The 27,028-nt window shown below is 42.8% G+C and overlaps 3 protein-coding genes and 1 non-coding gene across 7 annotated transcripts; 1 reads left to right on the forward strand and 3 right to left on the reverse strand.

The window, feature by feature from the left end:
* Window positions 1–400: 400 nt before the first annotated feature.
* On the reverse strand, window positions 401–1,386 carry LOC131694937 (uncharacterized). The gene is made up of 2 exons (XM_058983478.1): window positions 906–1,386; window positions 401–820 (listed from the first exon to the last, which is right to left on the reverse strand). Exons 1-2 carry the CDS (start codon window positions 1,108–1,110, stop codon window positions 585–587), a joined length of 441 nt encoding a protein of 146 aa, XP_058839461.1. The 5' UTR covers window positions 1,111–1,386; the 3' UTR covers window positions 401–584.
* Window positions 1,387–1,742: 356 nt separating this feature from the next.
* On the reverse strand, window positions 1,743–3,375 carry LOC131694936 (large ribosomal subunit protein mL37-like). The gene is made up of 3 exons (XM_058983477.1): window positions 2,710–3,375; window positions 2,190–2,655; window positions 1,743–2,110 (listed from the first exon to the last, which is right to left on the reverse strand). The coding sequence occupies exons 1-3, from the start codon at window positions 3,231–3,233 to the stop codon at window positions 1,853–1,855; spliced, it is 1,248 nt and encodes a 415-aa protein (XP_058839460.1). The 5' UTR covers window positions 3,234–3,375; the 3' UTR covers window positions 1,743–1,852.
* A 4,081-nt stretch (window positions 3,376–7,456) lies between these two features.
* LOC131694926 (exportin-7-like) lies at window positions 7,457–26,427 on the reverse strand. 4 transcript variants are annotated; one of them, XR_009306561.1, is made up of 13 exons: window positions 25,912–26,427; window positions 24,067–25,850; window positions 23,854–23,998; window positions 16,659–16,942; window positions 16,406–16,596; window positions 16,132–16,343; window positions 15,929–16,067; window positions 15,798–15,875; window positions 14,186–14,408; window positions 9,277–9,396; window positions 9,092–9,185; window positions 8,473–8,650; window positions 7,457–8,290 (listed from the first exon to the last, which is right to left on the reverse strand). XR_009306561.1 is itself a non-coding variant. In XM_058983465.1 (12 exons), the coding sequence occupies exons 1-12, from the start codon at window positions 25,912–25,914 to the stop codon at window positions 8,282–8,284; spliced, it is 3,282 nt and encodes a 1,093-aa protein (XP_058839448.1). In that variant the 5' UTR covers window positions 25,915–26,427; the 3' UTR covers window positions 7,457–8,281. The 4 variants fall into 4 exon arrangements, 3 of the variants coding, with proteins under 3 accessions (XP_058839448.1, XP_058839446.1, XP_058839447.1); XM_058983465.1 differs by lacking the exon at window positions 8,473–8,650; XM_058983463.1 differs by having other exon boundaries at window positions 7,457–8,650.
* On the forward strand, window positions 15,458–15,529 carry Trnaq-cug (transfer RNA glutamine (anticodon CUG)). Its single transcript has one exon. It is a non-coding gene; the product is annotated as a tRNA-Gln (tRNA).
* Window positions 26,428–27,028: the final 601 nt, after the last annotated feature.

The following is a 27,028-nucleotide window of genomic DNA, read 5'->3' on the forward strand; positions in this document are numbered from 1 at the left end:
GAGAGCTCGGAGAGTTATGAAGCCGGCACTGTTGGTTTGCTGTCAGTAAGTGCACACGTGTCTTGTTGTCGGTTAAGCCATTGACTTTAGCATAAGACTATGTGTTGGTAATTGTTACAGTGTCTATAATCGGAAGTCAGTCCCATGTAGAAAGCGACTCCCATAAAACATGGGGAATAACTTGCAATATAGGCAGTACAATAGATGAACTTTGCATAGCTATATGCTATGGTCTTATGGGACAATTCGACAAAACAGTAATAATTCTTATTCTTGCTTACGACGAAGACGAAGTTCGTGCGGAAACGGTTATTATTCCTAATTTTTTTATCCTGATATGGATCTTTATTCGTTTCCTCCAAAGGCTTTCGGAGCTGTTAGAAATGAAAAGACATTTTTCGTAACCACTAGTGCCCTAGAATGGACCAAAAATATTGATTTGATTTACACTCAACATTATTCACTATTCATCCCCATGTGCTTATAGACCCGCATTAATTATTAAAAAAATAATCAAATCGTGTAATAAAAAAACGCTTTTTGTCGAAAGCTTCAGAATCTAATCAAAACATTCTTTGAAATTCCTACAGCAAAGCGACCCGATGGAGAAGAAATGCAACCGAACCCACCATCAAACTTCCTATCATGCTGAAACTTTCCCGACCGATACTGGTTCCGCTGTCATTGCAATTATCTAAACCGCACTCGTGACACGAAGCCATACGGTATGCTTGAGTTAACTCCACCTGTCGGCTCAACAGGCCACACTCTCCGGCGACCATACAACCTCGGAAGATCCGTTCCGCGCTGCTATCCTTTGCTGATTTATGAACGAAATATAAGAAATTCAAGAGATCAAATAATAACAGTCACTCAGACGATTTTCCATCCAATCCAACACAAACCTATAACGTGCTGTGATCCGCAGCTCAACGCTACCAGGTTCGACGCAGTTGTATTCGCACAAACCACCTTCGGTAACGTTTCAATTTTATTGCAATCGAAATCCATCAAGTCCGAATCGCAACTATAGCATTCGAGGGATGTTACTTGTATAAGGACTGCGGTGACGATGATCGCCACCTGCAGAAATAATTTTGGGTAACTCATGGCTTACTATGCTATGGATTATTCGCTACACTTGCTTGATGGAGAGTTATTGAATGACTGACTTTGTTGGCGCAATGTAGCACGAAAGGGTGCTATCGCAAAACAATGGTGTTAGCATTTGTATTTGTGGTTGAGCTGTTCAAACTACTGTCCTACTTAAGGAAGTACTTTTCAAACCGACCCTTAAAAATCGTAGATACCCAAGTAAAAAAAAAGTACAGTTTCTTTGTAAACGTAGTTGCACAATGTTTGTTTTTGCAGTTTTAATCTCAAACTGACCTTCGTATTGTTGAAGTGGCTCACTAATCAAGATACGTGTAGCTTAACATTCAATGACCAGCCTGGAAGAACTAATCGAACATGTCTAAGTACTGTCATAATATAGTTGCATTAAAAACCTTGGCAGGTTTTTAAAACTATTTTTTAATTTAATTTCGTCTTACGCCTGCTGATTTATGGGTTAATGCATTTTTTCCATGCTTTGAGAAAATATTCCGACAATTTATGGGTGGTAAAAGAAAAGCTAAAAATCACTTACCGCAAGGCCTTCCCAGCCCGTTCTCATATTTCGCCATTTCCTGTGGGACACATCGGATATGTATCGAAGATCATCACACTGCTTCACCAACTACTTCCAATACTTTCACTGGGCTTCTGCATACCTTTATATTTTCGTATAGCACTTATTACAAGCCCTGATCATCACACTAACTTCAACACTGCACTATTTCTTCCCATAGCACTAACTACTTCCGTAGAACACAGCCAAATGCTTCAACACATTTTTGTTGTAATCCCGCAGGGTTGGCTTCCCGACCAGATAGCCACACTCCGAGTAAAGATCCATCTTCGGTTTTCGGAACCACAAATTGCGGCTCTCAGCCGCTCCATCTCCGTCCAGCGCTAGCGTGTTTAGCTGGAATATGCTAAAATGAAACCACTTGCTGTCGGTCTGTACCGCCTGCACCGTTATCGGGTGTGGCAGGACTTTCACGTCATCCTGTTTTTGTTTGAATTGAATGAAGAAAATCAAAAATAAATTAATCAGAACCAGCAGAAATAGACGCGCAACTCCTCACCCCATAGAGCTGCCGGGCTCGTGCAGCGGCTACAGCGAACGCCTTCAACAGTGCTCGACCTTCGCGTTGATCATCCGTCACCGGTGTTTCGAACAGATTGGATACATCCTCTGGGGCGCAGTGCAGCAAAATCGTGTGCGGATGAGAAAATTTGTAGTCCCTTGCGATGGGGTACTCGTTTTGCCACTCGTAAAAGTTTGTGATAGGAATCGTGACCGTTTCCTTTACTGGAAACAAATCCGGCAGATGTAAGTCTTGCGGACGGTAAACGGAGCTGTCCAGAGGTTTAATCGGAACAGAGGATGTGATGAAGGTGTCAGCCTTTAGACTGATTTGAATCCGTTCGTGGTGGTTTCTGTTTATGGGAACCACGAAACTAGTGTTCGAAATAACTTTCCTCATAGAAGTGACGGATTTGCCGGCAAACCGCTCGCAGTGGATTAATAGTTTTGAAAGTAACAGTTGACTGAAAAAGAACCATACAATACGATAAAATCATTAAACCTTTAGAAAGACTCACTTTCTTCTTTCGTCAGAAATGCCGTAGTTCCTGGGAAGTCTGAACGCCGGTCGCTCCGGATCTTTTACAATGGCGGTTTTCACCTGTTCGGCATCAAAAACGAGCGCAGCTAGAACCGACTGCTGCATTGATCGATCAAGTTGCGTCGGAATCTTCGTGATCTCCAAACGCTCCTCCAACTTTAGCGGTAGTTCGTCGTAAACGACCGTATTAAGCAGCACCTGGGCTTGCTTAACTCCCTCCAGCAAAACATTGCGATCGCTGAACAGATAGCAAGGCTCACTTTTGTACAACGGATGGTGCTGATCGCGTTTTACTTCCGGAGGAAGCTGACCAACCAGCTCCATCCGCACGAATTCCCGTTTCTTTTTGGTCAATTCATTCGGATCGACAACCGGTATGCCTCGAGCCGCCAGCTCCGCTACAGCGCCAGTTTCCGCTGGGACACGTTTTCCCTGGATGATCCAATGTTTCTTGAAGTGAAACCCAATGTGTTGCCGGAGGAGTACCGCAGTAAAGCGCATTTTGCACAAGTTTAAATAGTTTCACTAAATTTGGATTTTTCCCCGGCGAAAGTTTTCGGGATTGAGTTCAATTCAATAACACGAGTTTTCTTCTGCTACAAAACGCTACACGACACGCACACAACTGTTTGCACGAATTACACTTTTGTCACTTTTATTGAGCGTGGTTTGTAAATAATGGACGAGGGGTGATTCGATTGTTGATTTTCGACCTATTGGCGATTCTACGTTGAAACCGCTCGCAGATAGCGCTGGAAGGAAAGTGTTGCTGATTTTATTCTGTTCTGTCATAGTGCATATATTTTCTGTAAACATTGGTAAAAAATGACTTTTAAACACCAAATTACCGATCAATTTGTTGATAATTGTTTATGAAAATGGAGGAAAATCATCATTTTATCAGATGATGAGTAAACATCTTGCGAAAAGAGTGTAAAACATAGTGGTTTCTAATATTATTCGCAGAGCTACATGCGCGCTGTTTCGAAATGTAATTTGTTGAGCACCGTAGCCGCCGCAACAGCATTTCCCGTTCGTCCTAAGTTAAGCTAAACCTTCATGAGATGGTGTAAATTCATGAAACTCTCCAGATCACGCGAGGAAAGAATATATCCGGGTAATAGGAAAGTGTCAGCTTTGTATCATGCACAGCCTATCCTTCTCTCCGATAGTCTTCACTGAATCTCCTACGTAGTTCAAAATATAAAGGAGTTTGACATTGGTGCTGATTGGGTCTCGATTTCGAGTTGAAACTTTATTTATGGAACGATTTTTTATAACCACAATAATACCCCGATTACATTTCGAAGAAATGTATGAGTCAAATAGTTGCAAATGGCTGTACTTTCAGAATAATTGCAAATAAAACTAAATTTCTTACTCGTTTCATTCATATTTTGGCAGTGGTTAGCTTTTTCCGAGAAGATAATGAAGATTTTGTTGTAAGCTACAACTCACTTACGAGTGAAAAAGCAAATTGTATCACTTTGCCAGTTCATGAGCTGAATCATAGGTGTCGCATGACTAATTTTGGTTTTGCCGCAAATCGCCAATACACGGAGAACTTGCATTACCTGAATATAAAATTTATATCTTGAGCGTTTTTTCAAAACGTCATATCTGCAATGAGTTACTCTCTTTGTTTACTTTCTCTTCTGTTAATAATTCGGTCACTTTAACATTTATCCCTCAGCTCTGCATAATATGCTAGCTAAAACCACAGTCTTTCGATCTGTACTGTAAAATAAGTGAAAAGTGTTATAGTGACGCCGTAAAAATCGAAAGAGAAAGTATAAACAGAGAGTAACTCATTGCAGATATGACGTTTTGAAAAAACGCTCAAGATATGTATAACGGAATTACAGTGGTTCTCATTGTTACATCACGAAAAATGATGTAAAAGAATTAGATGTGTTGAAAAATGCAGAGTATAATATAATTTGTTGTTTTCACAATAAAATTCATTGAAGAGAAACTTGTGCACCACGAGATGCAGAATTTCGTACAAAGAGTCACCTTGAAGAGTCACTTTTTTGTGCCTCTCCTCACTGGCAAACAGCGAGGAAGGCGAATCAAACTATAATTCAAATAGAGTTTGATCGAAAGGACGTTTTTAATGTTTTTTGGTTGTCTTCCATGCTCCCGCGCCCAGTCACCAAACTTTCTGGCAGAGACCGATCTGCTAGATTTCTGTCAGTCTTGGTTTGGCAGCCCTGTCAGATTTCTGGGCGTATCCTGTCGGGTTAGTTGAGCTAGGGCGAACTCGGTTTCGCTCCCGTTTTCTGGTGAAGTTTTGACAGGAACTTAGCAAAACCCTGGCATAACTCGGACACAGAGAACAGACATCCATGATCGAACAAAAATATTTAAAAAACGTGTGTAAACATTTGAATTAATATACTAAAAACACTAGCGCCGCCACACCAACCTATCCCAACTATCCGTCAAATCGATTCCGGAACCGGTTCGAAATCCTGGATGGATTCTGCATGGAATCTAGCTCAAAGAAAACAACCGATTCCGACTCTATCGGTTGACGCATTTGAGCTGGAATTCATGCTGGAAGTCCGAATCGGTTCCGGACTAGTTTGACTGGGTAGAGGAATAACCGCTGTCAATTCTGTCGCACTCAGCCACAAAAAAAACATGACGACAGTAGCGCACCTGGTTTAGATATCCAAACTACCTTCGAAACCGTTAGAGATTTTACACAATTTGAATGCTGAAGATGTACGTCTGTTCTCTGTGACTCGGACATAAACTGTGCAAAGATGTTGGCAATTCCTACCTGTTACAATTTAGCACGAATCGAGCAAAACATCTGACATAGATGTGGCAGGAAGCGTACAGAGATCTTGGACGTACCATTCCTGGCTGGATTCTGGATAAAAGTGAGCTGCATCGGTTGGTTTAACAAATCGCGCAAAATGATCGCAGAAACTCAGCCAGCATCAATTGCGCTTTGCTCAACTTTTGCTAACTTCCTGCTTGCCACGCTGACTGGGCGTGCGCGTAGGATCAAGATGTACACTAAAGAGCCTCTTTATTTCGACTCTTATAGTTTTATGTGTGCAATCATGGAGTAGCACGCAACACACATCGGAGTGAAGAGGTTTATTGTAAAAGACAAGAGCGGTGGTTCGCATGAAAAGGGCAAAGAGCGTTTTTATTCTTCTCTTTATTTGCTCTGAGGAGCATTCCATCTCTGCTTAAGGGATGTAACTATGCAGAGATCGACTTTTTTCTATACATATTCTGAAATCAATTATAGAGATTTATGATGTTATTATGTTGTAGGGTAACCAACCTAATTTCGACCCCTACATATTTTGAACCATGTTAATATATTTGCTCCACTGCCAAGTTTCTCTGCATTTGTTTGGTTTGATGCAACAATTACATTCCTTGGGTTGTCTATTACCGGTGGAAGCGATACATTTAAATTGGATTTAAATATATAATTGTAATACTTTTTATCGTTCAATTAGTTATCACAGAGAACAGACATATAAACTAGAACAAACTTTCCCGAAAAACCTGTGTAAACATTTAAATGAAAATACGTTGAAAATTACCATTGCATGCAGGTTCGTATGCGTGAGTCACCATTGTATCCAAGTTTGCATACAAGTCCCGTATAGCGATTGCTGGCCGATCGATTTTTTGGCTTGGATACGACATATACCTCTCGTTCAGGCTTTATATCACAAAATTTGGTATGTTGTCAAATGGCAACAGTATGCATTTAAGGGTTAATTTCTTACACAAGTTGAAAACTTTACTTGTATGTCAGTTCTCAGTGGTATTATCTTCTACTCTGCACTAATGACCACTTACACATCTGAGAAATATCTTTCATTAGAATGTGACTGGAGGCGTCAGTCGGGATACTTTCAGCGATAGGTTCGCTGTATCTCGGTTGCAAATTCAATTTAATACAAACTGTCTTATCCTTGTCGTTTTACGAGCTCACAAACCTCATAGCAAATTCTAGCTTTAAAAAGTAAATGTGGCACCACTTCGCACACGAATGGATTCGTACGCAGATATGAATGTAAGCGAAAATAGTTAGTTGAAATGACTTAGATTAAAGAATTTAGCCTAACAAACACATACTAGTATTGTACAACGGCGAACCTGGAAAGCTTTCAACGCAACTGATTGTGCGAAAGAGCGACTACCTCATAGCACAGAGAACAGACATCCATGATCGAACAAAACTATTTTAAAAAAAGTGTGTAAACACTTGAATTATTATACGATGAACACTAGCCCTGCCAAACCAATTTATCCCAACTATTCGTCAAATCCATTCCGGAACCGGTTCGAAATCCTGAATGGATTCAGTATGGAATCTTGCTCAAAGAAACCAACCGATTCCGATTCTATGGGTTCATGCATTTGAGCTGGAATTCATACTGGAAGTCCGAACCGGTTCCGGATTAGTTTGACTGGGTAGAGGAATAACCGCTGTCAATTCAGTCCAACTCAGCCACAAAAAAAGACGACAGTAGCGCACCTGGTTTGGATATCCCAACTACCTTCGAAACCGTTAGAGATGTTTACACAAGTTGAATGCTGAAGATGGACGTCTGTTCTCTGTGCTCATAGTAAAGCCGGACCCACCCATGGTAAATACCCTCCTAGACCTGAATCCGGTTCAACAGTTGCAATCAATGCTGTCATGAAGGATTACTTCGGAACATCAATGAAACAGATTCGCATACAAAAAATCTAATATCGAACCTTTTTTATTTCCCCACACGGTTGTGCAGTTTTGCTCCATTTTTTTCTGCATTAACTTTTTTTTGTTTTGTTTTACTGTTTATGCTCGAAGCCACAACAGTTTCGCACTAAAAATCAAGTAATCCCTTTAGTTTTCACACTTCTATTCCTGTTTTACTGCTTTCCTATTTAATACCTTATGTGTGTGTCTGTATATCAACTAATGTCCGCAAAATGGTTCTTTGAGAAACAGACACTCTTATTGTACCTAAATTCAAACTTTTTTTTTTATTATAAATTTTCTTCTAAAAGCAGAGAGTAACGATTTTCCTTTTCTCTTTCTCCCTTTGTATATCTCCTATCAGTGATTACATCAAATAACTTACATGCTAGAATTCACGGACTCGTTTGCTGATTTTTCATTATAATGCATTTTATTTATTTATTTTTTTTTCATTTGCAGTAGCAATTCAAATTTATTTTCTCTTTGTTTATAACAACAACTGCCTTATTCTCATCCAACCGAAAGTAGAAAACCTCTGGCTGACTCTTTCACACATTGGTTATGGAACTATATAAATATATGCGCACGGACCATCTCTAAACAGAAACAATCAGAGAGAGAGAGAAGGTTGCTAGCAAATTCCAGTGCTTTCGGCTGCACACCATTCATTCATCTCATTGGTTTGGTTGATTCACAATAAATAGTTGAAAGTAAAATTTTGGCTCGAACCAATGGGTACAAGTTAGAGGAAAAACAAAACCAATCACGTTTAGAGTGGTGAATTACGGGGTTTCTTTTTTCCTTCAAGAACAACCACGATTTAGTCAAGCTGTGGGGGAGAAAAAAGAAAGGAAAACAGTAGGAATTGTGTGATTTGCGTGAAGTTGCATTTTTAACAAGATGAGTGAATCGATGAATGCGAAAAAAAACGAATAAAAGGAACGAGTATGTCTTTATAAAGCCTACTGTTTTCTACTACTCAAAAATTTGAAGATCAACTAAAGCCCAAACCTGCGAGTGTGTTGGTGAGAGCAGCCGGTTGCCTCACTAACACGATTGTTAGTTACATTATGTATTGTGTGTTGGTGTTTTACAAATTTGCTTTTCACCGAGTGATAAAAAAATTTTAACATGAGTTCGGATCGTCAGCTAATCAATCGAATGGATCAGTACAGAAGTAAACTACGGTCTGTCGAAGGAAAAAAAATGAACAAATAAGTCAAAATTAGTGGGAGCGAGTTTGGAAATTTCTATTTACAGCCGTTTAAATTTTCCGAACATATATCGGATATGTTTAGAATCATGAACATACGAAAAAATATGAAAAAAAAATCACGACACAGTTCAACTATGATGAATGTGAAATTAAAATGTGTCAATCACTAGCGTCTTAATATAGTTCCTGTTATTTTTACACGAATACATTTACAACATCGTTAGTCCCGCAACCATTCCGATCAGTCACCAACGCATACCGTTCGTAACGCACACACATTCACCCTGACTAAAACGGTACTTCTTGGCTAAGGCCCTACACGTTCGCTTACATGTACCTACTGATAAAACGAGAACGGGAAAGAGGCGGGGAGAGGGGTAGGTGATTATAGTGTTAATGTTACTAGGAAACTACCATTTCGTTCACTGACGAGTTGTTGACCAAACTGTTGGCGGACTTGAGGGAATCGTTTAGATCGCGACGGAACGCCGACAGGTTTTGCGTGAATCTGAAAAAAGAGAGAAGAAAAAAAACGAAGAACGAAAAGTAGTGATGATACCATAAAAATTGATTGTTGAGGGAGAGGAGCAGCTTATTACCGATCACGATTCCTGACGTGCAGATTTCGCTCAATGCCATCCATCAGTGCGTCAAACAGGCAGGCCATCGACTGTTGCTTTTCGATTGATTGCGAGTGCAGGATGCTTTCCCGGAGTTGCCTGCAGATAAGACCAAATGAAACAGATGCGTAGTAAAAGATTGTGTTTTGTTGCATATTCATTGATCGAAACAAAAGCACCTAAACATTGATTAGGTTAAAACCGCTTTCAATAAATCCAACCCATCGAATACATCACATCACATGACGGGAATCGAAGCGTGCTACCGAAATCTAACCGGATATAAGGCATCTGAAAAACTTTTGACTTTGATTCCAACTGGGACCGTAGTATTTAGATCTAGGGGCAGATCACTTATGATGCATTTTTAAAAATCAGCGAAATTAAATGCATTTATTTCCATCAAAATAGAAATTCATAATGTATTTTGCGTTGCGTGCAATGTTGTTTGCGTTGCGTGTAAGACGTCAAAACCCTACAGAAAAACTAGCCCTACATTTAACAAAACGTCGAACAAAGTGGATCAGCGTAGGACGTTCGTTAAACAAACTTTTCTGCGAGGCAGTGCAAAACTAATGCAAAAATGGAAATTAAATGCATTTTTTTCAATTTGATGCAAATTTGTTATACATTCTTAGAGTGATCTAGATCGTACACCGTCCCGCAATTGAATTGCTACAAATTTTCGGTCACTATTACAATGGCATACATAAAAGACAATCGGGCCACCCCTCGTCGTTTTGTTTACTTCGATTATAATTATTAGTGGTAGATTCATGTGTGTTTTGTTTTCTAAAATCATTTAAAGAGATTGGAAAATGGATCTAGAAGGAAAACGTTGCGCTGTGATTGCTTTGATCACAGCAGGAAAATCAAACACGGCGATCATTCGGGAGCTGGCTCATTTAAAAAAAGTGCAACGCGCCATTAAAAGATACCACGAGACCGGTTCTACCAAGAAACGATATGGTGGTGGACGTCAAGCTCCTCGGCTAGTCTTCGAAAATTAAAAAAGCGTTTTCAAAGCAACCCTCGCAGCAGTGCAAATAAAGTGACGAAAGTTCTTAAAACATCCGAATGAAGTGTCCGACGAATATTGAAAAAACAAGCTCAATATATAGCTATACAAGATCCAAAAAGTACAGAAACAGCAAAGCAAAAACTGGAGAGAGCAAAAAGAGCAAAGCGATGCTAACCTTCACTGCCCAGCAGTTCATAAATAAGTTAAACGATAGGACATGGTTGATGGAAGAATCACTAAACAATTCGGCTGTTTTAATGGCGACAAAAACCTGCTTGAGTGATGATTTGGGCAAGAATCACCCACATCAGTCGAGCTCCATTGGTTTTTGTTCCTGGCGGAGTGAAAATCACGAACCGACATACCTACCTCGAATTGGTCTTGGAAGGTGTAGAGGAACCATGGGCCCGTGCTTACTTCGTTTCAACACCAACAGGATTCAGCACCGGAGCATAAGGCAAAACGCTCTCAACTGTGGATTAAGACGCACTTAATTTGCAGTACGAAATGGCCAGAAAATTCATCAAATCTTAACCCGAGGGATTATTCTGTATGGAGTATGTTGAAAACCAGGATCTGTTCCAAAAAACATGACAGCGTAGAAGCTCTCAAAAAATTCTTGAGGTTGAATGGGATGAAATTCCAGAAGAACATCTGCGGGCAGCATACAATGCGTTTTAGGTAGTCTGAAGCAAGTCATTGTACTCAAAGGCGGACATATTGAATTTGGTCGATAAATTATGAAAATTAGACTATTTGTAAGTAAAATGGATTGAATTGGAAATAAAAACATTACCGTACCCTGTATTTGTGCTGCTACAGATCCGATCCGTATGAATTTCACCCGCAGTCTGTAGGGATATTAATCCTTCCATTTGAGAAAATTGAATCAGTCTTTTCCGAGGAATCGATGCAACATTAATTCTGAAATATTTCCAGAACTCGGGACTTTCGGCAGTGTCGATGGTGGACACAGTATTCAAAGGAAATCAAAGGCCATCAGTGATCAAGAAAATTCTAGCAAAGCTAACCATAGATCTCGCAAACGGAGAGTCGGGAGTCATTTGTCATTTTTTGCAGGATTTTTTTTTGGTAGGAAATATGAACTGTAAAATGTTCTAGGAGTATACTTACAGTGACCATCAATCGATTCAGTGCCGCTTTGGGAACAGGACACATTTTGAATCACGTAGGAGACAAATAAATGGGCGGAGGTGGAAAATAGTGATCTTTGACAAGTTTTTTATCGTCGAAGAACTTAGATTTGAGGAAAACCTTTCGAGCCTGAGTTCGGGAGAGTTTACGGCAGCACGAAGAAGGGCCCAAATAGCCGCCCAGCATACTTGTGGAATGTGACGATCGCGGATTTACGTGTAAGGTGCCTTAGAAGCAGGTGAAGAAAACAGAGGGCAGGAGGAATGGGACAACGCAGCGAATGGAAGATGGACACATGTCCACGTGAATGAACAATAAGCATGGAGAAGCCAACTTCCATCTGACACGAGTTCTGTCAGGACATGGTTGCTGTCCAGTATGAGCAGAGCCTCCTCTCTGCCTGGTGTGAGCAGACGTTGTAGAGCGGAGTCACAAACCCATATAACATCGTCCACAGAACGCCGTTAACAGTACCATTGTACAAATTATATTGGCTCTGCAGCGAAAATGACGGGATGATCAAACGAGTAAGTCGCGTAGAAGCGCTCTCGACGAATTTTCGGGCTAGCGAACCAAAAGCTACGCTCCATCCGGAGTCGCCGAACAGCCCTCGGCACCTACTGGTTGGCCAGATACGTCCACTGCTGGGAACTATCCGAGTGGATGGCGACAACACGGGCAGCAAAATGGATCACAGAAACGAGATTCAGTATCGGGCGAAATTCCGCCGCTGGCGAACTCTCAATCGGAATAGACTAAATTTATCACCAGAGAAGTTCATTACCGGGGACTATCCGATTAGATGTTCGGAGCTAAATGGCTCAAGTCAGAGGATCTAAACGGTATAATATACGCATATCAGTGATATGTATTGTAATGATTCCATCACATTCGCCCGAATGACATTTGCCCGAATGTCACATAAACCCGAATGCCATTCGCCCGAATTCCATATAGCCGAAAAACATCGAAATGTCGATCGAAAAAAATTAATTTATTAAGCTGAAATGCAAATTTTATAACATTTAATGCTATGAACAAATTAACTATATACCAGTCAAATAGTTAATTAAATCATCTGGTTTGTATGATTTAGCTAGGGTTTCCAGTTTTAGGTCGTTTCGTGAGTTCTTTTTAGACTTTTTAGCTGTTGGTACCGCTTGTAGTGTACGTAAAACATCCGTACTAGGGTTTTTCTCTTCAAGCTGCAACTGCTTCATCACACCATAGAATGTAGGATTTCCACGGCTTAACACACCGTTCCATTTATTGTGCCAGCCTTCCACATTATTGGTTGTCTTAGGAATCTTTTTCGATACATTTTCGAAAACTGACCACGAATCGATCCAAAAAATCGTCGAGAACCTTTGAACTTTTCCTCAAGTCTTCGAGTGCCATTGGAATACCTTGATGGGGTAAGAAAGCCAAGGCAACAACTTGTTTGAAAATGAGTTGTATTCGGTGAGCTTCCGTAAAGTCGTTTAAGTTTTCTGAAAAAAAACTTTAGTTTAGATGGAAGAATCATCCGCGAAGGGCAACACCGGAAAAACTCTTCTAGAAACATTTATAATAGCTGTCTCGAAATCCAATATTAAGTAGAAATCTATTTGGTATATAGATTCAAGAAATTGCTCTTGTTTTGAAAGAAGGGATCAACCCTTATGTTAAAGTAAACCGGGCAGACGAGTGGATCAACAGTTTCCATGCAAACTTATTAGGCATGCAGATCCAAGGATTTGTTCATGTTTGAAAGAATCAATCAACCCCTGATTGTGGGAAAAGAGTACACCTAAAGGCTTAGCCACATTGGTCAGTGTTCGGTTGACTAATGTGGCTACGCCACATCGCTTTCTGGTGCACTGTCCGACTTCGCTGCCGTTCAGTCGGCTTTAAACTAGCTATAGCCCCTATGTTTGAGTAAATCGGGCAAACGAGAGGATCACTTAGAGTTTATAACTCCGGCGGCGGGTGGATCAACGTCTCGTCCAACGGAACCTCAGCTGCTTTACGCCTCTTCGGATCCTTGGTCTCGGATATGCGGCCAAGCCGCATCCCACTAGCTCCGCTGCATAAGCTCACTTGTTATTGTTCAGTTTATCAAACTTTGGTTAAAAATTTCACATTTCCGCTCCCGGATTTGGTTTATTTGGGTTAAAATACAAACGTTTGGCAAAAAAACGCATTAAAATCGGACCTCTATCACCAAAGTCTCTAAGCTAGACAATTACCGATTTTATATTACGCTTCAGTGAATGTGGTATTCGGGTTAATGACATTCGGGCGAGTGGTCCTTTCGGGTTTATGGAATTCGGGTAAATGGTCCATTCTGGTAAATGGTTTTCGAGCGAACGTCATTCGGGCGGATGTGATAGAACCATTGTAATATGTTATTGTAAAAATAATATTTTTTAAATAAGCCTCGGTAGTTTCGTGGACAATGATGCGAAAAAGTGTGTAAAGTTTCAAAATGATTGGTCCAGGAGATGTTGATTTACGGTGCACACTGCATTTATTTCGAGGTGCCTCCTGAAGATTCACTGCCACTTGCCCATTTTTTCAACATTTTGCAATGAAAATTAGGCAAAATGTTCAAATGTTGCACTCTCTGTATCGCCAAAAAAATTTCACGATTCTTTTATTCACTGAAAATACCTTTTACCTTAAACTGATAAAGACCCCCCCCCTACCCGACTTATCCTTCACTTAACTCACCTGAAGTAATCCTCGTACAGCAGTATCAGCACCAACAGCGGACGCGACATTGACCACTGGTTCTTGCAGTCGTCGTACATGACAATGTTCAGCAGTGTCGACAGCAGATTCTGCAGTATCTCCGGATGCAGCTCCATCACCTTAAGGAACACGTTGTTTTCGGGCAGTACACTCTGCCGTAGCTTTTTGTTCGGGAATGTTGTCACCAGCAGTATGTGTTTCTCTGTCGGTGGGAAAAGGGAGGAAAACAAATTAAAACTCAGTTGAAATATGCATATTCATTGAATGGAAATCGATTGTATTCGCATGCGTGACACTTCAATTTTCATGTAGGAATCAAGGTATAATATAGTAAAATGAATATAATTTTTCGATATTCAATTGAAATGATAATTAAATGTATATTTCGTTCTACTGAGGATGGCTGGCAGAGAGCCAGAATCCCGCAAGTGTGCAAACAATTTTTCGTCAGTCGAGCTTTTCCTGTAAAAAATATTGGACGCTCGTTGCGCATCAACAGAAACACTCGTATAACTTTGGGTTCTGTTGCAAGTTTTCACACTTTTATTTTTGCATATGATTTATTATGAAATATATAATATTAGGCGGAAACAACATTGAAAATCGATCGAGAACCCTAATAAACATCTTATGATTCAAGAGCCCAACGACCTGTTCAGGGTATCATCCAAACAATATGTGGAATCGTAGGACTATATAGGTTAAAGTTCGTGTATATTTTTTTTATTAGGGAAGTCACCGTTATTTCAATTTGTTTATAAAAATTGTTTAGAATTTTTGCATTTAACCTTTTTTCCCTCATACACAATTTTAATTGGAAGAACATCTCTTTTAACTGTTTAAAAAGTGAGCAAAATTGATGTTTTCAATCGAGAGAAACTAAATAAAATCCAAACTTACGTTAAAAAAAGTAAAAAAAAAATAATTACAATTTCGAAAACTGTGCAACATGGATTTTTTATTTACTTTGTGAACCAATAACACTAAGCTCATTTCACTTTCATCAGTAAAGGAGTTTCGATTTCTTTTATAACTCTGCTTCCGAGCGCATGCAAGGACAATAAAAAACATCAACTACACCCCTGCTGAGGTCTATAAATAGAATCCAACGGCGGTATGTTTAGAACGTTCATAATCGAACGATGGCACAAAGCAGAATCGTGCATGAAGGAGAAATCCACCACCGCATGCGATGATGATGTGTTGAGTGATGCGGCTTTTGTTGGCATCCAAGCAGGCGGTAACCAAATTGGTTCCATGGTGTAATGGTTAGCACTTTGGACTCTGAATCCAACGATCCGAGTTCAAATCTCGGTGGAACCTATGTGAATTTTTTTTTCTCGCCGCTCATGAATAGTAACTTTTATAATTTTTTTTCTGTGAAATAAATCGTAGGACGTTCGATTATAGAAGCTAACTAGGGTAATGGCCCTATTTTAGTCCTATATTTTTAGTGTCTATAACCTAGTTATTGTGCTATTTTGTGCATCTATTCACATTCACAAAAGCTTCCCAATAATCCCTAGTCCGATATGGTTTTCTCGAACAAAACTGATTGATAACAGTAGGTATTAAAGAGTACGGTACTTACCCTTCAACTGTAGCTGCTTGAAAATGTACGTCACAATATAGTCCAGCGTCGAACAACAGCCGGAACCTACTAGTACATCTAAAAGAAGAGATAGTAAATCAATTTCTACCAATTTTACCCAACAAACTTACCCAAAGCGTTCAATCCCTTGGATATGCTCTCTAGGATGTAGAGAAATACGGGCGGCTCAAGCGTAGACAGGTAAGTGATGTGGTCCTGAGCGAGACATTCGATCAGGATGTAGTACGCTTGAGATAGTTTAGGATAAACCTGAAGCAGAAAATCGTCTTTTGTTATGACCCTCATTTCAAAATAATACAATAAATAAACTTACCAAAATGTCATCGTGTGAAATCGAAAGAATCAGCTTCGCCGTCATGTTCAGCACATTGTCCAACGCATCGTCACCGTACAGCTTGAACACACCGAAGTTCACGTAATTCCCGCTGAGAATCGCCTTCAACATCTGGAAGCACACCGCGTAACCCTTCAGCTTCATCGGATAAATTTGCTCCTTGGGGACATCCAGGGAAAGAATCCGTTCACCTGTCGAGTAATCGATTTGCTAAATATTTAATGAACCAATTCGACACAACCGCGGCACTTACCATAGCAGCATATTAGCTTGGAAGTTTCCCTGAACAGTAGAATCCCGTTCGGACTGGAAACATCAAACTGTAGCCGCTGGGAGCGATTGTAGACCAGTTCGGCAAACAATTTCAGTACTGGCGTAGTCACAGCCGGATCATGTGCCCACAGCTCTACGGCTCGAATCAGAATCGGCGAATAGTCCGGATATCTAGTTACAAATTAACAAAGATTAATCTAAATTCAACATCATCAAATCCTAGCGCTACTTACATCCAATCGAACAACATCATGTACGGGTTCTTCGAGTTAAAGGCATGCGTTAGCCCACGAAGATCCCGCGACAGTCCGATCAGTTCCTTGCGAGCTTCCTCACTAGGAAAGCTCATCATGATCATGTTCTCGATCGTGTTGGTCAGGGGCATCATGAAGGCGTTGAAGCGTTCCACATCCTCCGACAGATCCACCATCAGCAACCGGCCCAGACAGGTGTAGAACATGCTGCGGCAGCGAGACGCACTGACCGCACCGGTTCCAAGGAAGGAAAAATGATCGCGCTGTTTGGAGAGAGAGGAAGAAGAAAAAAGGCACATTAGGGAGTCTATAGTTAGCTAGGCCGTGGCACCGGATTATAAATGGCAGGAACTGAAACGAACGATGGTAAATCAGTGGTTCCGTTGATGGCAGTTTTTTCACTTGTTTCAGTACCTGGAACGGATCGGTAAGAACCATCGCAAAAGTTCCACGTATAACCGGTTTAATAAGCGATATGTACATAGTGCACTTCGTACGAGATCTAAGCGTTTTATGGAGTTAAAATTGGGCATGATTTGTTTATTTAGCTGTATTCGAGGTTAGACAAAGACTTAGTTTTAATTGTACTTCTCGTCAAGTGGATGTCAACGGCGGTGGCAACACTGTTTAAAAATCGCCGCAGTTTGGTAATAGCGCTGAGGCGGTCGTAGAGAATTGTAGAGCGATCTACTCTGGTAGCCAGAAAGTTCAAGACGAATAGAATAATAGTATCGAGGTGTGTTGTAGTTTTCGTAGTTCGGCAGTTGGAATCTGTTTCGCCATAGCAGATGCCGAAGTGCAAAGCGTATGAATCTTCTGAATTCATGGCTGTTGTTATTGTCGTCATCGTCCACCGAAGCACACTTCAGTGCAGTCAACTACCGCAGCAGACCGAGTACACGGATATATCTACTGTCGTGAAACGTTGCTTTTAGCCTACTCCATGAGCCTTTGACCGTTTGCGCATTCTTTAAGAGAATGTAATTCATTAGGTCAATACCTAAATATAGTTGCAAGAACCCTCACCCTACCCATCGAGTAAGTTCACACTACAATACCACCCTACAAGAACAGTTCAAACCCCTTTCCAGTACTGTAACGAGTCGTCGATACCTGGCTGGCCTCACGCTCTGGTAAACGTTACCAAACCCCATCCTCAACGCAACACACAGAAGCCATCAACTAAACTTCCCATACCCCATACCGCCACTTAAAGAACAATTCGTCAACAACTACCATAACAACGGAAAAAGACAAACAACAAAACCTAAAATAAAAAGCAGTACTGTTAGGGGTGAACTTTATTGTAGACAACGAACCAACAGCTGATATACGAGCGACGTCCCCTGCAAGATGGAACCCCCCTAGATTCACCAACACTAAACACAATCGCTTGAACAGCTCAGCAGAAAACGGAAACACCTACAACCCGCCAGGACCTCTTGCAATACCCTTCATGATAACCTGAAGGGCTATCCACCCTCTCCATCGAGCACCAAACCGAGTAACAACTCAACATCGACAATTGCTCCTGCACCGATTCCTATATATCCATCAGCCCATCCACTGCCCCCGGCACTGACCGAAGTCGCTCCAGTGGAATACTAACGGACTAGGACAGAATCTCGGAGACCTTCAGGCTATCATCGGCTGCCACAATCCCATTACTCTAACAATTTGAGAAAGACACATCCCGAAAACCACCGACACCTTCACCTGGCTAGAAAATCGATACTTATGGGAAGACTACGTATACCCACTTCCTGCTTCCTGGTATCCATCTACATACCGAAAGATGTGAGAGTTCGGCAAAAAAACTCGAAGAACTGATACGTCAAATCCCGCCTCCATACCTGACAATGGGAGACCCGAACACCCACCACGCTGCCTAGGGTCACATTGACGGTTCACAATGACGGAGTATCAATATGCTCAATCACCCTCGTTTCTGACTGCCTCTGGGCAGTACGCCCATATATCTGAAACAGCGACCACCAAACCCTTCTGATTACACACAAATCAACCTCCATCGCAACATCCGGCGGCGCCAGTGGATCTACCAGGAGCCCGACTGGGTACATTTCGAAGAATCCCTTCTGCAGAAGCTTGACCGGACGATTTAGCTGATATCATATTCGACTCCAAGGCAGCAAGTTGGAGCTCCTGGATAAAATCAACCCCGACTCTCCTACAAAGAAGATCTGGCGAAGAAGAGAAACGACAAAATAACGGATTTTCCATCCAAATTGACAACATCGCAATCACAATCCCCTAAGAAATTGTAAACGAATCGGGACGCCACATCGCCACACTTTCTGCAACCACATCACTGCCTCCCGACTTTCTGAGCAAAAAGCCAATTCTTGAAGCAATTCCGATCCTACACCGGAGGGGAATCAACCTTTTTTCGGGCCCAAACTTATTGACACCCTTTCCCGCCGGCGGGGAAAAGCGACTGGACTCGACAATATCGACTACCCAGTACTAAGGAAGCTACAATCGAATATGGAAGAGCGCACAGCTCCCAGACTGCTGGCAGTAATCCCCAAAAGGACTCAAGGGACCTGCACACCCCAGGACTTCAGACCAATCAACCTTCTCCTCATGTATGGCCAAAACACTTGAGCGAATGGCAAATAGTCGCCTAACCACAATTTTTCAAGAGCAGCAACTACTAGACAATAGGTAACACGCATCCCGGAACGGAAAAAAACACCGGGTCCTACTATGCGTCCCTCGGGGAGATCCAAGGCCAAGCAGCAAACGAAGGCCTTCACGTTCGCATCACCGTTTTGGACATCGCTAAGGCCTACAATACAGTGTGGCGGGAAGGGGTCATCCAACAACTCGACTGCAGGGGCATACGGGTCAACTTCCATAACTACCTAAAACGATCTCTTCGAAACCGTAAATTACGAGTCAGAATAGGAAGAAGCTAATCTGACCTCTTCACCGAGGAGAACGGAGTACCCCAGAGATCCGCCCTGGCCGCCACCTTCGAATGCCTACCAGCTGGAATCTACATATTTCTATACGCCAATGTCATCCTACTGGCAGTCACCGGAAAGATCAAAGGCCGAACAAAAATTAAATTGCAAAACAGCATTAGGCTCCGTTTCCCGATGGGATACATCGGAGGGGTTTCCGGATTTCAAACCAGAAAAGCTTTTATTCCCACTTTTGCAACACCGACCGCCCGATCCACATCAGCAACTCATTGATCTCGTACTGTAAGGAACATTTTCGGAATCACAAGGGACCGCAATGTAACCTTTGTCCCCCACTTCTGGTAGATTAAGAACGAATGCGCAACCTGTAAAAGATTTGTAGGCACCATATGCGTCAGACACCCCAAGTGCAATCGAAATTTAGCAGTAACCATTAGCAAAGCCACAATCCACAGCGGGATCTACTACGGGATAGAAATCACCGGACGTAACCGCGACGGAATGAATAACATCCTGGCAGCCTTACACAACGGATCCATTCGGATGGCCTACTAATGGTACTCTGCACACTTCCGTTGAAACCGGCCTAGAGCACTTCCGCTGGAACATCGCCGACGAGCAATATCGATCTTAGAAAGAATATCCGGAAACGACGAGTCCGTGACCAATAAAATAGCCGATGCAATGTATCAGAAATTCGCCAGATCCGAACTACCACCGCTCGCACGCCTCCTCCTCCAAGTCAACACAACATTATCTCAGAGCATCCGGGATGGAGCAACCTTCGCAATCGCACGTTCCGCATACAACTAACTCGTTGAGTTGATTCCGCCTATGCCGATGTCATTGCCCTAGTCATATCCCAAAAACCAGAAAACACAGTGACCGTTATCTTAACCGACTTCCTCTCGACTTCTCGACACCCATTCGTCCAAACCGTTGAAATCGACACCGATCCATTCACCATCCTATGTTGGATCTTTGGGCCCTGCAACGTACGAGGAAACGTAGGCGTCCACAATCTGACAGTTCAGGGACGTAGAGCCAGGAGGATTTTACCCAAGCCCTCAACAACAACTTCATCAACCACTGGTAGTCCTCACAAGGACACCTTCAGAAGATAAAAGGAATCCCCGAGAAATGGGACGACCGCGAAGACTGGAGAGAATAAAGGGTCCTATTCAGACGAGCGTGGGATAGCATTAAGGTTCCTTTTTCTGGATTGTATCTACCTTTCCCAGCTTCCACCCATATGCGGTAGACTTCCACCCTGTTTCGGTGCCCTCGAACTCCTGCTTCATTTTTCGATTACGTCTACCGCGTCAGGAAGCGTATTGACGAACCGCTGTGTAATTATATTTTTCACGAACCGTGCGCGAATAGTAGAAACGCGGGCTAGTTGATCAGATCCTTTGAGTAGCGCGAAACTCAGGGGTATGCGATAAGAACCTGCTGCTGCGTGCCATACAACTTTCCCAGGCTTGTTTGGATTTGTCACTGGGTAGATTGGTAAATAGCAAATTCTTCGATGATCCGTGACCAGTTCTTCAGATGACAGTTTGCGGTTATATCCTTGCTCCACATAGCTTCTGATTTTCATATTCAGAATTTCCGCAAGATTTCTGTCGTTTGCCATACGTTTCTCTAGGTACTGAAAACTGTGGTACGCCATGGATTTGCTCTCAGGCAGCCGAATATCCGAATAGATTTCCAGAGAAACACGGTTCAAAAGGTGATGAACAACAGCATGCTCCACCAGATGCTAGAATAATGCTGTTGGACTGTTTGAACCACATCTGGAATGGCCAACCCATTTCATCTTCTTGGAAAACGGCTCTTGCAATCCCCAAGGAAGGGTGACACTAACTGCACGGGGAATGCCTTTTGGTCGATTAGCTTGTTCCCACGCGTAGGAAAAACTATGGAGCTGATGGTCAACAAACGGCTTATTATCTACCACGAAGAAAACTCCCATTTTGACCAGCGCCAGTTCGCCTTTCCCTAAGGGGGGTGGCTGAATAACCGGAATCCATCTTGGAGCCTTTGGAGAAATCGTTAGGCAGACCCTGGCGGAAGATCTGTATGCCGACATAGCTATCTATACTGGACATCGTCAAGGCTTACAAAACTGTCTATCGCGAGGGCATTCTCCGGCAACTGGATAGCTAGGGAGTCACCGGAAGCCTTGGGTACTACAGCAAGGACTACCTCAACAATCGTGTCTTCCAAGTGGAAGAAAACTGCATTCCCCAGGGATCCGTCCTCGCCGTCACATTATTCTTCCTCTGCATAAACTCCCTCTTTGCATCCTTGCCAGGTGGAGTTTATGTTTTCGTCTATGCCGACGGCATCATAATCGTTGTGGTGGGAGGAATCGACCACTTCAGTGAGGATAAAGCTCCAAGCCGCAGTAAACGCCATCAGAAGATGGGTTGAAGCAGTGGGATTCAATATAGCCGCAGCCAAATGCTCAGTATCACACTGTTGCTATTCCCATCACCTAGCCATTAACAGACCGGTCAGACTCAGGGACACACCTATCCCTTTATGCCCGAAACCAAAAATCCTCAGCATCACGCTGGACCGCCGTTTCATCTTCATATCGCACTTCCGAACTGTCAAATGAGACTGTGAAAGCAGCAAGCGCCTTATTCGAACCATCAGTGCCCGGCATCTGACTGGGAACAGGAGAACTGCGCTGAATCTCGATAATGCGCTAATCAACAGCGCAAAATCTTCCACAATAACCAGCCACCAGAAGCGTAGATCTGGACACATACGAAAAAGGAGCTAGTCGGGGATACCGCTTCCCCCCAAGCTGCTTCGTCATCACGGAAGAAGCTGCTGCCATAAGTCTTGCGATTGAAAGGAGATTAGAGGGAAACCCGACCGTCATCTTGTCTAACCCTCTGTCGGTCATATCCGCCATGGAAACGGGAACGTCACAAAACGCTTACATACACTGCCTATAATCGCAAGTCAGTTGCAAGTAGATAGGGAATACCATAGAACATGGGACTGACTTGCGATAATGGGCAGTACAGACAATAGAGAACATCTGCGTTTCGTCGACCACGATATACTGGGTGCTCAGTCGCTGCGCGTTCAGCGGGAATGAGGAACCAGACTCATTGGCAGCACGCAAGGGGGACAGACCCAAAGATTGTTGACCTAATTAGTCCCATTGAAGGATGCCAATCAAATCAAAAACGTTGGTTTACTTCATTAGCCACTGAAGGGATCAACTCGGTCACCTTCAAAAATGAAGGGATGACCGGAACAATGGATCGAGTTCGAGCAGAAAGCTCTTTTCCGCCGACGCGTTGGACACACTGAATATTACTCTCACATACAACCACCCCAACTGACGCCTGCCCGCCGTCATCCTGAATTCATGATACGCCAAACTAGGCCAACTGTGAAACATTTCCTTGTCAATTTCAACACCTCCGAAACTGTACACCAGTGGTTTTCAACCGGTGGTGAATTCACCCCCAGGGGTAAATTAGACTATTGCAGGGGGTGAATTACGAGGGATAAGTTTTAACTTGTTATCACAACATTCCCGTCGGACATTTGTCTTAATATATTGTTTCAATTTGTGAGGAATTAAGATGCCTACTGAGAGTGCCTAGGGACAGGTTTCTAATTGCAGATTTACGGTTCTCATCCAACTGAAAATCATTTTTTTCCCGACAGGTTAATGATGTAAGAAATTTTCAGAACGGGGTACATCATGGGGATCAAAATTCGGAAAGGGGTACATGGGACGAAAAAGGTTGAAAACCACTGCTCTACACCAACTACCGTCTTCAATCCTAGACATTTTCCAGCATGCGATTCTGGGGTACAGATTGTTCCCTTTCCATGTCAGCATACGATCCCTGTCAACGCTACTAGGAGGTAGGTATAGAAATTCGGTTCCAGTGGTGGATGACCGCCAATTGATGGAATGCTTATTAATTGGCATAAATATATTTGCTGCGTTCTTAAGAGCCAACATAACAACAAAAGTGACCTGAAAATGGTAAGATACTACTGTTTGAGCGCAACGAAAAGTCCCCTGGAGTCAATGCGTTGAACAAAGATGACATACACTGCTCTAACCAATGGGAAGGGCAATAATAGGAATCGGGCGAAAATAGGCCTATTACTCTAAATGAATATAGTATCCAACCTAGATAAGGAATAAAATCAACCAGCAATATATAGCAAAAGTCCCTTACCGTGTGATTGTTTAGCATGAATTGAATCTCGTCTAACTTGATGAGCCGCCGGATCGAACTGAAAGTCAGCGTCAAATCGTTCAGCAGCGTCAACGTCTTCCGTATGATCTGTTCCGAGTGTCCAAAGTACTTGAGATTGGTAATGCTGTTGAAACAGAAAAAAAACGAAATTAATCTTCAAACTATCCCCCACCATCACCATCAGCCACTTACATCTTCCGACTGATGACCGTCAGCAGTGTCGTTTCATCGTTCACCCCCAGCACCTCGCTGAGCCGTTTGAACATCTTCAGCTTCTGCAGGTGCTCGTTGATGTAAACCTTCCGGACCTGCTCCAGGAAGCACATGATCGCAAATTCCAGCTTCTCGCAACCGCACTGCGGTAGCCGCGAGTCGGTCAGTGTCATCAGCTGTAGCACCCGGATTATCATGTCCCCGTCCAGCAGATCGTGATCGTCGTGTGAGTAGGAAATGCGTCCACTGATGGCCGCCCCTATAATGTACACCAGCCAGGTTAGCTGCCCCTCGCAGATCTGCACGTCCAGATGGATGGTGGTGGCCGGTGTCGAAAGGATTTCCTGATAACGTCCCGCCGTCTGATCGAACAGCTGAATCAACAAGGCGCACGTTTTCTCGTACTCACAGCGTCCGATTGTTGAGAATTGTTCCAGCTGCTGTTGTACCATTCCCGTGTCGTCCAGCGGATCTTCAAGACCCTCCCGAAGGATCACGGGAACCGATTCCAGCTTTGAGGTGACGTAGGCTTTCGTCACCTCCGGTGTGTAGGTATCCAGAAAATGCGGTTCAGATGATTTTACGTACGGCAAAGAAGCTATCAGCCGTTGCCACAGTGAGAGCAGATAGTGAATGCTGTTCGGGGCAAATTGCCACATTTGAAGGGATTGAACGGTGAATTTGGCAATCAGTTGAATGGCCTCGGGATAGTTTTCAACGGTTACCAGCTCTCCCAGTTGAAAATTTGATTTGAGCCTTGCGAGAAGGCGACAGAACTCGTGATAATTCTCCGGGTCGCTGAGACCATGTGAAGTTTTCAGTATATCTGACGCACCCTTAACCAACTTAGCAAGGAATTTGATACGTTCGTTGTTGTTGAAGATGGATCGCCGAATGGAAGTGATTTGAACCAGACAGGATAGAGCTAAACTGGACAGACGGGCCGGTAGGACATGATACAGATCGAAGAACAGCTTCACCGAATCCGACTCTAGGAACGCTGGACGCCAATTTGTGGGGATGTGAACGGTGGACATATCGTCAGCGGATTCATCGGCAGAAGTTCCGACAAAATCATAACTGAGGCAGTTTCGCGACAGACTGAGCAAATGCGTGAAAAGTCCATGCTGGGCCTCGTCCATGTAGCTGGTATTTTTGCAACAATTATCCTTTGCCTGACTGAGCAAAGTGCAGGACAGAATGAAGATGTCGTACAGCTGGGAATCCCTGTACAGGCAGGCAATTTTCCGATGCTTAGTAAAGGTAAGATTGCAAGCCGTTTCCGCCAAAGTATTCATTTCCTGTGTCAGCTGCGACAAAATCTGTACACCAATCATACAATGCTCCACGGAACCACCCAGAAACTCTTTCACATCCTGGAGGATGTTCCGAAAAATGTACTCATCCTCGTACAGATCCACCCAGCAGAGCTTTGTGATCTTCACCAGCAGGGCGATCAGTGCCTGAATCACAAACGACTGCAGATTCGGGTGGGTCGCTAAATAGTTCAGTATGTAGTTCCGGATGTCAACCCGTTGCTGCAAACTCAAAGCCTGAATGTTCTTCGAAACCAGTTTGGTCAGCGTGGTGGCAGCGAGCAACTGGGAATAGCTGGAATTACTCCGATCCAGCAGCTGCTGACATTTGGGTAGCGCATCCGGATCCTCCTGGAACAGGTACAAAGCCTTTTCGGCTTCTGCCCGAGCCTGTGCGTCCTGGGATTCGTAAAATTGCTTACATAGTAGCTCCAATTGTTGTACATCCTGTAAAATGCGGGAAAAATTATAAGCTCAATGAATGGCATTAATTTTGTGTTGAACTTACCATGTCCGCTAGTTGCCTGCAGAAACCAGATTAAAATCTACTGTAAACAATGACGAAGCGAGAGGGGAACGCAAGCTTTCCTAATCACCGACAATAGCTATCTTCCCGGGGTCAGGCGAATGGGGATGAATCCTCGCGGAAGCAGCCGGTGTATTCAGAGCATTACCGAAATACACACGGCTCCGCACCAGAAAAAAAAATCGCTGTGGCAAACGCGTCGGATGTTTTTGCGTGCTTTTCTGTGTCAGCCGTCAAAATGCACCGGCAAATCGTTCACCTTACTGGGAAAACTCGGAACTGCAACAAAAGCTAGTAGCTCGATTGTTCGCTGGCCAGCCACAGTGTTTGCTTCAAATTTATCACCGATAATTAGGTATCGCAGCACATCACTATTCGCATAAACTTCTTTTTTTCTCTCTGTGAACTCTTAACCTGTGCTCCCGTGTGCCTTTTACTTCGGCGGACGATAATTTCTGTTTTCTTCGGCTCTTCGGCGCTGCGATGATAGCTGTCAAAATTGCTTGATGCGCGATTCTGAAGCTATGCCTACCTGACGTATGATACGCAGATTTGGGTGGGTGCAAGTGTGAAAGGATCCAGCTCGGGTTTGCGTCTTCGTTGGTGGCGGTAGTCATTTTTTGAAGTGTTTCATCTGTGTGTGTGGAATGCGTAAAAATTACGTACCCAGAATCTAGCATATTTTTATAGATTTAGGAAAATGATTTTCACTCATACTATTGTGGTTATCACTGGAAATTAGCAAAAATAGCGAAAAAACAAGATGGCGACAAGATTGCGAAACCGCCATTTTAAGATTTAACCTTTTCAATTTCGCAAGGCTACAAAAATGTAATTTGAATTGATTTTAATATGAAGTGTTCGAGCGACTATTGCTCTTGAACCAAGGAAAACTTAGGAGGATGCAAAAGAATCGAGTTAGGAATCAAAATGGCACACTAAACAATAAATTAAATGGGTACCAAAAAATAGTAACAAATAATTTCCGATTTTCGCTCAACAGGTAGTGAAGGGGTGAAAAAATCCATGAATTGTCAATTAATGACCGTCCGATACCTGACCAACTGGGCCTATATATTGCTAGATGTTTGTTCTAAAC

Source organism: Topomyia yanbarensis, unplaced genomic scaffold (assembly GCF_030247195.1).
Source record: "Topomyia yanbarensis strain Yona2022 unplaced genomic scaffold, ASM3024719v1 HiC_scaffold_20, whole genome shotgun sequence".
NCBI classification, from domain to species: Eukaryota; Metazoa; Arthropoda; class Insecta; order Diptera; family Culicidae; genus Topomyia; species Topomyia yanbarensis.

Coding starts and splice junctions, on each gene's coding strand:
- LOC131694937 (XM_058983478.1), bottom strand. CDS start 1,110: ATGAGTTACCCAAAATTATTTCTGCAGGTGGCGATCATCGTCACCGCA. Junction 821..905: donor CGGATCACAGCACGTTATAG/GTTTGTGTTGGA, acceptor TTCATAAATCAG/CAAAGGATAGCAGCGCGGAA.
- LOC131694926 (XM_058983463.1), bottom strand. Junction 23,999..24,066: donor ACGGTCATCAGTCGGAAGAT/GTAAGTGGCTGA, acceptor CTGTTTCAACAG/CATTACCAATCTCAAGTACT. Junction 14,409..15,797: donor CAAGCAGCTACAGTTGAAGG/GTAAGTACCGTA, acceptor TCCCACCGACAG/AGAAACACATACTGCTGGTG.
- LOC131694936 (XM_058983477.1), bottom strand. CDS start 3,233: ATGCGCTTTACTGCGGTACTCCTCCGGCAACACATTGGGTTTCACTTC. Junction 2,656..2,709: donor ATTTCTGACGAAAGAAGAAA/GTGAGTCTTTCT, acceptor GTTCTTTTTCAG/TCAACTGTTACTTTCAAAAC. Junction 2,111..2,189: donor GAGCCCGGCAGCTCTATGGG/GTGAGGAGTTGC, acceptor AAACAAAAACAG/GATGACGTGAAAGTCCTGCC.